The 13,430-nt window shown below is 32.6% G+C and overlaps 1 protein-coding gene across 3 annotated transcripts in view; it reads left to right on the top strand.

Moving 5' to 3' along the window:
* Nucleotides 1-1,331: 1,331 nt before the first annotated feature.
* Nucleotides 1,332-13,430, top strand: part of LOC143080242 (protein turtle homolog A-like) — a 126,016-nt gene continuing 113,917 nt past the window's right edge. For 2 of the 3 annotated variants that reach the window (XM_076255976.1, XM_076255978.1), the window contains exon 1: nucleotides 1,332-1,533. In XM_076255976.1, the coding sequence (XP_076112091.1) occupies nucleotides 1,461-1,533 (73 nt within the window). In that variant the 5' untranslated portion in view covers nucleotides 1,332-1,460. The remainder of the gene's footprint in view (nucleotides 1,534-13,430) is intronic. The other variant, XM_076255977.1, reaches the window with a different exon arrangement.

The following is a 13,430-nucleotide window of genomic DNA, read 5'->3' on the forward strand; positions in this document are numbered from 1 at the left end:
TGTAATCATTATTAAGGAAAGAATTTATCGTAGAAAAAAATGGGGATGATATAGGTCACTGTGAAAAAAATAATGCCACAGAGGCGGATCCAGCCTTTTTAAAAGGGACTTCCCAACCCAGGATAATTAGGGGGGGGTGTGTTCCAACCATATGTACCCATTCAAATGCATTGATCGTTCAAAAAAAGGGGGGTTTCGACCCCTGGACCGGCCACTTCGCTGGAATTCACCGCTGTGTCCGTAACTGATTAAACAGGCAAGATGCTCATATCCGTAGATGTGTTTACTATCTAAACCTCGAAAAATTATCTACAGTTTTAAAACTTAGAAATATAGAGGTTATTCTTAACTGCAAGCCATTTATATTGGTAAAACAATAAAATCACAGAAATAAAGTACTTAATACATGTAATAAGCATCTGGCAAAAAACAGTTTGGAATTGACATTATTAGAGAAAATTAAACCAAACTGTTGTTAATTCTAAAATGTGTACAAAGTGGAGAATTCGCGTAAGGTCATTTGCAATCACACCAAATCCCCTTATTTCTATTTTAGCTGCGTATTCATATATTCAAGTCCCGCGTGTATAACTAAAAGACAATCCTCATTGTCAACACGGGTAGAAAGTGGATGCGCGTAGCTGCATCTCAAAATAGAAGGAGCAGGAATGGCTGAAAATATATATATAATGCATGTGGTATGCTTAGATATCTTATTTAGTTTATAAAATGTCTTATTAAGTTTATACAGAGACATATATATGTGTGTATATGTCTCTGGTTTATAAGACCAGGAATATACCGTTCCAAACATACGACGTCTTATTCGCTTTTAAAAGAAATGATAGATATAAAAACGATTTGTCATTAATTATTTGTATCGAGTCATGAGACTATTATAACATGTTAGCAGCAGTCTCAGGTATTTTATGCAACAATTGTTTTAAATATGTCTCTGCCAGTAGTAGTCAATAATTTATTTCGTAGCAGTTACAGATATACTGTTCCCAGGTCCTATAGTTATCAATGAAGTATGAGAATTAGGCCTCTCTAGCATTAACAATTTCTGTCTTTTAATCGATTTTTAATTCAATCAAGTAAAAACTAAATCTTATCTTTTAATGTTTGTGTCAAACTTTGACATATAATAAATCTGCTCTTGGACTGCTGATGCTGATTACGGAGTGTCATGTTTTCCACAATACCAAAAGTTCACGAGATCAATACTGAAAAGTCATTTCTTATTGGTTTAATTGTGATATCCTTGATATAACGTTAATTTCTATTGGATAAAGAGATCAAACAGGCAGCGCACCTTGCGTTTGATTGGAAATGTATCGAACATTGATGAGTACTTTAACTCGTGTGAATTCGATCATTCCCACATATGTTTTATTGGAAAACTTTCATGTTTGAAAGTGTCATATGGAGTTTTTCTGTCATTTAACGAAACAGATGCAATGGTTTTTGGAACAACATGTTTATTTCTGGTAATTTCAGTTTTTGTGCACTCTTGGAAAAGACCGGCAAATGGTAAGTTTGTTTACTTTGTTCTATATATAGAGTGTAACAGAATTTACCTATATAATAAGTTTCCCAAAGTTTAAAATAACTTTTGTATACATAGATGTTTTTGAAGCTTTGTATTAAAGTTAGTTTTTTGGGGGTAAAATTTAGTAAAAATACCTGATTTTAATACAGGTGAAATTAAATATTTAACATTGGGACACCTGGTCAATATTTTATTAGAATTTGGACAATTGAGTTTTTATTTAAATGTATTTGTACAGGTGAGCACTATTATTTAAATGCTTTTCTAGACAATTTGGTGTGATTTAAGTAACCTGAATGTGTAGTACAGAAAATATCTATAAACAATTTTTCATTAAATATTATGAATATTCTTAAAATTCATCAACCAGAGCTGATATGACTTTTTAAGAGTTTTTAGAGAAATAAAATATAAATATGCTCAAAGACGATTTATACTTTAGTTTGATGAGTTAGTTATCCTTAATCCAAAATTTATTTTGACTTGAGTTGAGTGTGAATTATAATTATGTACATGTATCAAAAGCGGAAGTAATTGGTACTAATAACAATATACTTTAAAAAAAAACTAGTATTGATAGCCACAAAATCTGCATTGTTACTTAAATGTAAAAATAATGTTCCTGAATAGGTATGTCAAGGCCAAACTGATGTATTTGATTATCTGAGTATTAACGCATTAATATGTGTTTTTTTTTATATAATTCTAAATTGGATGAAATGTATGTTTGTGAAATTTTAATGAATTTTCCAATACAACACACATTCATTCCTATATTGGTTCAATTCAAAGACTGGAAATACACTAACCTTGAGCCATATGTTTACCACTGATCCTTATACATGTACAATTGTGGTACCATGAAACTTTCTGAATACACTTACATGTATAAAAGACATTTTATTTTGTGTTGATATAATTTAAAAGGGGAACAATATCATATCCCATCCCTGGATCATGATAATACACATGATAATGATTAACCATGGTAATACAAATATATATATGGTAAATCTATATTATATAGTAAATATATATGAGACATGATAGATAATGTATATTGAAATAAAACCCAATAACATTTAAGATGAACTACCTGTTTTTGATTAATTTTCCAATAAGCATGATAAGTAATAGTTATTCATTTACTAGTTAACATGCTTTTTTCTGAACTCAGAGACAGTGCAAAAGGAGACACATAACAGTTCTGACCTGCAATATTGTTTCTTGTGAATTTACCAAAGATACATGTATGCATAGCATGAAGGCTGTTCCATTAAAACACATACATAGGACACAGGGAAGGCATCAACTTCTCAGATACTGTAGCATGTGTAGGTTGTTTAAAGCTAGATTGTACTGTCAAAATTAAGAAGAAATTTAAACATACATATGTAGCCTCTACATAAATGATATTTATTTTTTCAAAGTGCCTTCTCTTGGGGATGTACAAAATGTATCTTCTAGTGGAACAGCTCATGACGATTTTTTGTTCCAACATCTGAAGTTTTTGCTCTCATGAAATAGAATTGTCAACTTGAACATGTTGAAAGACAATGGATGAAAATGTTTTTTTTGGTTAAAGACAATAATTAAGACCTTTGTATTGTCATAAATATTAAGTATTAATTTAAGTTTATTTTTGCATGACCATGTTAATGGATAAACCAGTGACTTACTATAACCCTTTAAACTTGAAGTCTGATGTCTTCATGGACACCATTAATGATACAAGTCTGCACCATTAATATGATTAGTGACGAAAAGTAGTCACTAGTCAGTGTTGACCCAGAATAGTAAAATTTTATTTGGACAAGTAAGTACATTGTATTTTTAAAACCAACATTTTATTTAGACACTTTAAGAAAAATGTTGAAAAATTGGTCTGTTACTTTAGTACAGACTAGTTGGAAAAAAATGTTGGTGCATTTTTTCTTAGAATTAAATTACCCAAAACAAAATGTTCCAGTAATTACAAAAATTGAAATCTTAAGAATATGATACAGAAGATAGATATTTTCCCTTATTTAGAATGAAGAAATTAAGAAACTTAATACTAAGCTATTTGTGTGAAAATATTCACCAAAGGATATTTAAGGTCTTAGATTATTTTTCAGAATTTAGATAAACAAGATCAACTCATGTTAAAATCTTAACAAACCACATGCTTCCTGATTCGTGAGGTTATTTTTTAAACCATAGGAAATGAATTTTACATATTCATTTACCAATTCCTTTACTAAAATAATATTCTATAAGCAGAGATGATATTTCAATAAGATTTAATCTAGCTACGTTTTTCAGGACTGGTTACGAGAAACATGATGATCATATGCCTTTCATAGCACTGTCGCTGATCAGTCGATCAATACGTCTTCAGAGTAATGAAAATTGGTAGACTTGTACTATATGTTTTCTTACATTAGTTTAAAGTAATTAAGGAAGACATTCATGTTCCAATGGTTTGTTACAGTAAATCATTTGTTTGACTTTTAATTTCATTAAGGAGAAATTAATTTTGGACTTCAGAAAACAATATCTTGTTACATAACATTTGAAAATTTAATTTGACTAGGATAGAATTGGGTATTTTGAGAGTTTGAGAGTACCGGTATGGCTTGCATCCTAAATTTTCAAACGCCCCTAATTAATACTTATACCGTTAGCTTCAAATGAGCCGCAAAAAGTAATCACCATTCATAATATTGTATTTTTGTCGAGCCTGCAACTTTTGTTGCAGAAAGCTCGACATAGGGATAGTGATCCGGCGGCGGCGGCGGCGGCTACGGCGGCGGCGTTAGCTCACTTCTTAAAAGCTTTATATTTTAGAAGGTAGAAGACCTGGATACTTCATACTTTGTATATAGATGCTTCATGTTACGAAGTTTCCGTCAGTCACATGTCCAATGTCCTTGACCTCATTTTCATGGTTCAGTGACCACTTGAAAAAAAAGTTCAAATTTTTTGTAATGTTGAATTCTCTCTTATTATAAGTAATAGGATAACTATATTTGATATGTGCGTACCTTGCAAGGTCCTCATGTCTGTCAGACAGTTTTCACTTGACCTCGACCTCATTTCATGGATCAGTGAACAAGGTTAAGTTTTGGTGGTCAAGTCCATATCTCAGATACTATAAGCAATAGGGCTAGTATATTCGGTGTATGGAAGGACTGTAAGGTGTACATGTCTAACTGGCAGGTGTCATCTGACCTTGACCTCATTTTCATGGTTCAGTGGTTATAGTTAAATTTTTGTGTTTTGGTCTGTTTTTCTCATACTATATGCAATAGGTCTACTATATTTGTTGTATGGAATGATTGTAAGGTGTACATATCTAGCGGGCAGATGTCATGTGACCCTGACCTCATTTTCATGGTTCAGTGGTCAAAGTTAAGTTTTTGAGTTTTGGGCTTTTTATCTAATACTATATGCCATAGGTCAACTATATTTGGTGTATGGAAATATAGTATGTTCTTTATGTCAATCACGCAGGTTTTATTTGACCCTGACCTCATTTTCACGGTTCATTGCACAGTGTTAACTTTTTGTGTTTTGGTCTATTTTTCTTAAACTATAAGTAATGGGTCAACTATATATGTTGTATAGAAGCATTGTTAGCTGTACATGTCTGCCTGGCATGTTTCATCTGACCTTGACCTCATTTTCAAGGTTCATTGGTCTTTGTTTAGTTATCTTGGTTAATGTTAAGTTTATGTGACAGTTGTAATAAAGCTTAGCTTTATACCTAGGACTATCAACATAATATCAATGATTAGTATAGAAGGCGAGACATTTCAGCGTGTGCACTCTTGTTTTCAGCTTATATTATCTTCAATTGGAGAAAACATTTATTGTTTATAATCTTCAAATAAATGTTGTTAATTATAATCAGTCTGCACTGTTAGCCACTGAAGTCCGATGCCACATGCAGTAAATATTGAATCTGACTAGTGAATTTTTTTTTTAAAGTCACAAAGGGACAACTTTTAAAATTTGTTTTGGGACTTAAGTTGATGAAAAAGTTTTTGGCACAGACTGGTTAATAATCTCATGTGGAGTTACTGGACCTATTCCTGTCATTTTTCCCGTAAAAATAAGTAAATTGGCACTTTTTTTGCTTAAACAATACTTTGAGTGCCCCTACAGAAAAAAAAGTTGAGGGCCAGTTGATGGCCATGTGGTGGACAGTTGAGGGCTAGCTGTTTTTAGGCAAAATAGTTGAGGGCTAGGTGTTGAGCATCTTAGCTAAACTCAAACCTGGCCAAGCACTGTATGTTGGATAGATGTCGCTCAACTGGCCCTCAACTGAAGCTGGCCATTAAGTTGAGGAAAAGTTGAGCAATTGATCTTTGGTTTTCATATAGTTGAGCAAAAGTTGAGCTTTCAGACTTTGAAATTTTTGTAGTTGAGCAAAAGTCGAGCATTCAGACTTTGAAATTTTTGTAGTTGAGGAAAAGTTGAGCATTCAGACTTTGAAATTTTTGTAGTTGAGGAAAAGTTGAGCGTTCAGACTTTGATTTTTTTTTATAGTTGAGCAAAAGTTGAGCAATTAGAAATATGACCTGGTGATATAAATGTTATGTGCCATCTGTTTTATCTGTCTTTAGTGCAAATGGACAGGAAGTACTATTATAAATGTACACAAAGTTTAAGGCAAAATTAAGGGAAGCTTTCAATTTTATACATTTTTTCTGTATCTTAACTTAACTAAATCTTTGACATAAAGATAAAAAAACAAACAGTATTTCTTTTATTATAAGATATATCAAATATTTAGGATTTAGGTAGTTAACAGTTATTCTTAGGGGCAAATCTCAAAGTGATCACACTGTCACAATACCCAAAAGAACCTCAAACATTTAAAATTTGAACTGGGTTTGAGCATGCACAATGGCAAGCAAAGATGTCTTCTAGCTATCATGAATTAAAAATATGAATTTTACAATGAATGTAGATGAAAAAAGTTACAAATAACTGTATTGACATTCTTCTGATGACATGACTTTTGGATTTAGGAAGATTGATGTTTAACACATATTTCTGGAAACATCTTTTGGTAAGTACATTGGATTAGATTTGATTTCCACCATTTTGAATAAGTGTATAATTATGCTCTTTTAGTTCAAAATAGTGATATTTAAAGTGTTTTCTTTATAAACTTTAAAGAGTGAAGAATAAAGTGAGACAATATATTTATGCATTAATTTAATTTATTTATTATATTGTCAAAATGTGTAAGACAGGAGACATGTTTATTTTATTATTAAGACAATTTGTTTTAGAAAGTATTACTAATAAAATAAGAATATTCTAATATAATGAATTTGGTATAAAACTAGATATCTATATTTATTTGCTAGATAACTTCTAAAAAGCAAGGATAAAGCATTCATGTAGTATGTTGTGAGTAACAAGATCTTTCAGCATTATTTTGGCTATAAAAATACACAATTTAAATTTATTTTTTCTACAATGTGTAGTCATCAGTTTGCAATTACCACATAATGCTCAACTTTTTAAGACCTAGCCCTCAACTTTTAATGACCTGGCCCTCATCTATTGGCCACCTAGCCCTCAACTTTTAATGACCTGGCCCTCAACTGTTGGCCAGGTAGCCCTCAACTCTAATTGCTCAACTGTTGGACACCTATCCCTCAACTATGATATTTTCTCAACGTTGCTCAACTGATTTGCATAAAGTTGAGCATTGATAGTTGAGGGCTACCTAATTTGCATGGCAAAAATCCAGCTAGCCCTCAACTGGCCCTCAACTATTTGCTCAACTGATGGCCAGCTAGCCCTCAACTGGCCCTCAACTGTTAGCTCAATTGGCGGCCAGTTGAGCAATGCAGTTGGCCTAGTGATCATTTTTTCTGTATGGGTGGCACTGTAGTAGTATAATGCATATATACTCTTGTGGATACTCATGTCTCATTGGCAGTTGTACCACATCTTCTCATTTTTTTATTGTCGAGCCTGCAACTTTTGTTGCAGAAAGCTCGACATAGGGATAGTGATCCGGCGGCGGCTACGGCGGCAGCGGTGTTAGCTAACTTCTTAAAAGCTTTATATTTTAGAAGCTGGAAGACCTGGATGCTTCATACTTTGTATATAGATGCCTCATGTTACGAAGTTTCTGTCAGTCACATGTCCAATGTCCTTGACCTCATTTTCATGGTTCAGTGACCACTTGAAAAAAAAGTTCAAAATTTTCGTAATGTTGAATTCTCTCTAATTATAAGTAATAGGATAACTATATTTTATATGTGCGTACCTTGCAAGGTCCTCATGTCTGTCAGACAGTTTTCACTTGACCTCGACCTCATTTCATGGATCAGTGAACAAGGTTAAGTTTTGGTGGTCAAGTCCATATCTCAGATACTATAAGCAATAGGGCTAGTATATTCGGTGTATGGAATGACTGTAAGGTGTACATGTCCAACTGGCAGGTGTCATCTGACCTTGACCTCATTTTCATGGTTCAGTGGTTATAGTTAAATTTTTGTGTTTTGGTCTGTTTTTTGTCGAGCCTGCAACTTTTGTTGCAGAAAGCTCGACATAGGGATAGTGATCCGGCGGCGGCGGCGGCGGCGGCAACGGCGGCAGCTACGGCGGCGGCGTTAGCTCACTTCTTAAAAGCTTTATATTTTAGAAGTTGGAAGACCTGGATGCTTCATACTTTGTATATAGATGCTTCATGTTACGAAGTTTCCGTCAGTCACATGTCCAATGTCCTTGACCTCATTTTCATGGTTCAGTGACCACTTGAAAAAAAAGTTCAAATTTTTTGTAATGTTGAATTCTCTCTTATTATAAGTAATAGGATAACTATATTTGATGTGTGCGTACCTTGCAAGGTCCTCATGCCCATCAGACAGTTTTCACTTGACCTCGACCTCATTTCATGGATCAGTGAACAAGGTTAAGTTTTGGTGGTCAAGTCCATATCTCAGATACTATAAGGAATAGGGCTAGTATATTCGGTGTATGGAAGGACTGTAAGGTGTACATGTCCAACTGGCAGGTGTCATCTGACCTTGACCTCATTTTCATGGTTCAGTGGTTATAGTTAAATTTTTGTGTTTTGGTCTGTTTTTCTCATACCATATGCAATAGGTCTACTATATTTGTTGTATGGAATGATTGTTAAGTGTACATGTCTAGCGGGCAGATGTCATGTGACCTTGACCTCATTTTCATGGTTCAGTGGTCAAAGTTAAGTTTTTGAGTTTTGGTCTTTTTATCTAATGCTATATGCCATAGGTCAACTATATTTGGTGTATGGAAATATTTTATGATCTTTATGTCAGTCGAGCAGGTTTTATTTAACCGTGACCTCATTTTCACGGTTCATTGCACAGTGTTAAGTTTTTGTGTTTTGGTCTATTTTTCTTAAACTATAAGTAATGGGTCAACTATATATGTTGTATAGAAGCATTGTTAGCTGTACCTGTCTGCCTGGCATGGTTCATCTGACCTGGACCTCTTTTTCAAGGTTCATTGGTCTTTGTTTAGTTATCTTGGTTAATGTAAAGTTTATGTGACAGTTGTAATAAAGCTTAGATTTATACTTAAGACTATCAACATAATATCAATGATTAGTATAGAAGGCGAGACATTTCAGCGTGTGCACTCTTGTCTCATACTATATGGAATAGGTCTACTATATTTGTTGTATGGAATGATTGTAAGGTGTACATGTCTAGCGGGCAGATGTCATGTGACCTTGACCTCATTTTCATGGTTCAGTGGTCAATGTTAAGTTTTTGAGTTTTGGTCTTTTTATCTAATACTATATGCTATAGGTCAACTATATTTGGTGTATGGAAATATTTTATGATCTTTATGTCAGTCGCGCAGGTTTTATTTGACCGTGACCTCATTTTCACGGTTCATTGCACTGTGTTAAGTTTTTGTGTTTTGGTCTATTTTTCTTAAACTATAAGTAATAGGTCAACTATATATGTTGTATAGAAGCATTGCTAGCTGTACATGTCTGCCTGGCATGGTTCATCTGACCTTGACCTCATTTTCAAGGTTCATTGGTCTTTGTTTAGTTATCTTGGTTAATGTTAAGTTTATGTGACAGTTGTTATAAAGCTTAACTTTATACTTAGGACTATCAACATAATATCAATGATTAGTATAGAAGGCGAGACATTTCAGCGTGTGCACTCTTGTATACATATACATGTATATTTATATGTATCAGTTATAAATGAGATAGTTTTATTACCACTTATGTCAGATATTTGAAACAGATCTGTATAAGTGGCTTTATTAGATAATATCATCATAAGATATTTATTATCTTCTGATATACAATCATAACAACTATGAAGAAAATAGAAGTAATATCTTTTCTTGTGTAACAATATCACTTTATGGCTACTGAGTGTTGGATTAGCTGTAATTAACACAAAATTTTGTCAATTTATTAATATATCATTATTATCTGTTGCACTGGTTGACTCATTAAACTTTCCTTTACACTGAGATTTGGAATTAAATTGTGCAAAATTACACGAAATACGTGGCGTATAAGCCAATAGAACATGCAATGCAGTGACACAAATAAAGTTAAAACAGTTTTATAAGTTGCATGATTAAATGAAAAATATTTTCTTACTTTTTCGCAGTAACCCTTGAACTTCTTGGTAATGTACTTATCCTTATTTTTTATTGTACTGCCTGCAGATCTTGAGCTAATTTTATGGTACTTGAGGAGTGTATCAGTAATTTACAGAATGAGGTTGAGTTTTTGCCGTACATATGGTTCATGGTTGAAGGCAGGGCATAAATTCATGATGTTTACTTACACATCTAGTAAATCGGTCATAATCTTCTTTTGAAGAATAATTTTTTTAACCCTCTTTTTTAAGCATCCTTTTTAATTAAGTACAGTACATTGAACCTTCTGTGGATATTTATAAAAAACAAACAATACCATAGTTTTCCAAATCTTTTTCCGTGGTGCTCCTAAAAATAAATTTGCTGGACCTTTACTATCAATTGAATTAGAAAATTGTGTTGGTTCTTTGCAAAATTTTGAGGGTAAAAACCTTGACACTTTTTGAGAATTCTGAAAAGCATTTTACTCTATTGATTTTTTTGACGAATCAATTTTTTCTCAAAGATAATACCATTTACGGAAATTATCAGTCTATTCGCTGACATTCATAGCATCTTTGTTGATCGTTGTTTTTTTTACTGTTCTCGTAACTTACAGTGAAATGACATTTACTTAGTTGCATGTCACATGAAATCCAACGTAATAAAGCAGTTTGAAAAATTAAAGTCAATTTTATATTGTTTTTATTAGGGATTTGGAAATAAAATTTTGTTTGTCAAATTAGCTTTACATATTGGATTTTTTTCATTCTGATATAATTCCAAACATAAAACTCAGAATCTACTGTTGGGAACCGAAAGTGGCAATTGTGAAATACAGAAGTTAGGTTTAGTCAGTTTGCGTAAAACAAAAACTTTACTAAATTGACTTGTCTTTGAAATTGAAAAATATAATATTTTTTTTGGGATACACATGAAGTTTCAAACACATTAACAATGTCTTAGGTACCCTGTATACATCTAGTGACAGAAATTTAAAAGCACAAAGTCAATTTAACATTATTTATATGGGCATCGGAGAAATTAATGTAAGTTTTTGATAATAGTACTTAAAACTTTCAGACAGAATGCTTTTGTCTTTTATACTTAACTACAATAAAAACATCCATCATATAGCTATTAGTAAAATTAAAAAGGTCCTTTATGTTTGATTGTTAGGAGAATTAATGACTTTAATGGGCTCATAGAAGTTTTATCATGTCATAAATTTCAGTTCCTGGTTTCTTCAAAGGCACCAAAACTATACTTGCCTCAAGCAAAGGGCAATGCAAAAAGGACAGTATTTGTCTTTCTTTCCCCCCAAAACTATGTATCAGCACAACAAATGAGATGATTGGGTAAATTTCATTGAAAGACAGTAACCCAATGTCAAATAACCAAAAGACATCTAGAGGGAAACATACATATACCATGTAGTCTACAATGATAGACAATACTTGAATCTGTTCTTTTTTGTTGATATTTGTAAAAGTGACCTTTGTAAATTCTCTTTGATCTTTCAAAACTTTCTAGTTTTTCGTTCCAGAGTTAAAGTTCTTAGATTGAGACATACATTGTAAACTGGCAAACTGGCTGGACAATGCTTGCACAAATGTTGGGACTATAGGTTCTGTCATTGCCATTTAGAACACAATTGTTTTTGCTATCTGTACAGCAGACGTTTGTCTCTTGTTCTGATTACCATTTCGAAACTATGATTTTTAACATCTTCACAGTACAGCAGACATTGTAATAAGATTTTCTTCTTTTGCTTTGGAAACAAAGCCATGTTATATTTCCAATTAAACATGGACTGCACATGATTGATGTCACATTTGAAATTGCAACTTCAGCTGTGTTTTGAACGTTACTCTGGAAATGAAGATATGCATTAATAATGAGAAATATATTTTGATCATTTTGAGCTCAATTTAGGCCTAAATTAAAATATTGTTTGTTTGCCCTTTTCTGACCCTATTTTTTGAAACAGGGAAGGTAGGTCGGTAGGTAAAATATTTTCTTTTTCTTTCCCAAAAAATTACCTGGCTCGGTACATTTTTGTCATGGGGAGGCAGGTAGGTATAATATTTTATTTTATAGATACAAAATCTGCATGATATCATTTTTGTCTGTATTTGCTTTTGTTTAAGTATGATTTTAATTATTAAATCTTTACTATTATTAAAGTTATGTTATGAAAAAAAATTATTATGTAGAATGTGAAGTTAATTCATATGCACTACTATTTTGTTTTCAAATAACAAAATATAGGGCTGTGCGGCATATTTTCAACATTTATATGCCTGGAACTTTCAAGAGTTTTTACTTGCACTAATATTCTGTACTACCGTACATGTACCTTGTATGTTTAACTCGACCGAAAGGTTTATTAATATCATATATCTCCCTAGCATGGTTTGTGAATCAGCTGTACATTGTTCTATCTATAGCATGTTTTGTTACGACATTCTACCAATTTTTATTCAAATTTGAACTTAAATTATCAGAGTAAAATAAAATGAATATTTGACTAGAATCATAATAAAACCACTGCCCGTCTGTGCATTTCCCACTATCATCGTCATGTAACCAGTTAAAAGAGCTAAAACTAAGCATTTGTCTTATTTTACTTACAACCCTAGAGACTAAGTGTTTAAATTTTCACTGTCCCGGTGTTATCAATAAAAATCTAAAAGACTTGAAACTCAATTGTCATGTATTTTACATCACATTTATAAATGGTGCGTAAGGAAAACTTGGCGATTTTACTGCCAATTATTCTCCAATTTACAGGACTTCAGTTCATGTCAGATATAAATAAAATGTCAAAGCTGGTTGAAGGAAGTGTAAACATAATCATCCTGATCTACAGATGACCAAAGGCCATCCCTACATTGGATACAACGTCCGTTTACAAAATATTTTGTACACAATCAAAGTGACACATTGATAATTTTGTATTGGACGAACCCTGCTCTTCATGTAGAAAGACACAGGGCAACTTTTGTCATATCATGAGTTCAAACTTTTCAACATCGATTTCAATCAAATGCTTTGAATCTCTAAATGCAAGTGTTCATGCCAAACGCTGACGTGATACCAAACGGACTTAACCTTATACAGGGAAGATAAAACCTGAGGATTCTGGTAAAAAATTTTAGAGCGGGAAATTCTGAATAATATAAAATTTAAGGTAGGAACAAAAAATAAATAAAAATAGAATATTGCTGGTAAATACAAAATACAAATAAAAGATTTTCAGTCG

Source organism: Mytilus galloprovincialis, chromosome 6 (genome assembly GCF_965363235.1).
Source record: "Mytilus galloprovincialis chromosome 6, xbMytGall1.hap1.1, whole genome shotgun sequence".
In the NCBI taxonomy this organism is placed as follows: domain Eukaryota; kingdom Metazoa; phylum Mollusca; class Bivalvia; order Mytilida; family Mytilidae; genus Mytilus; species Mytilus galloprovincialis.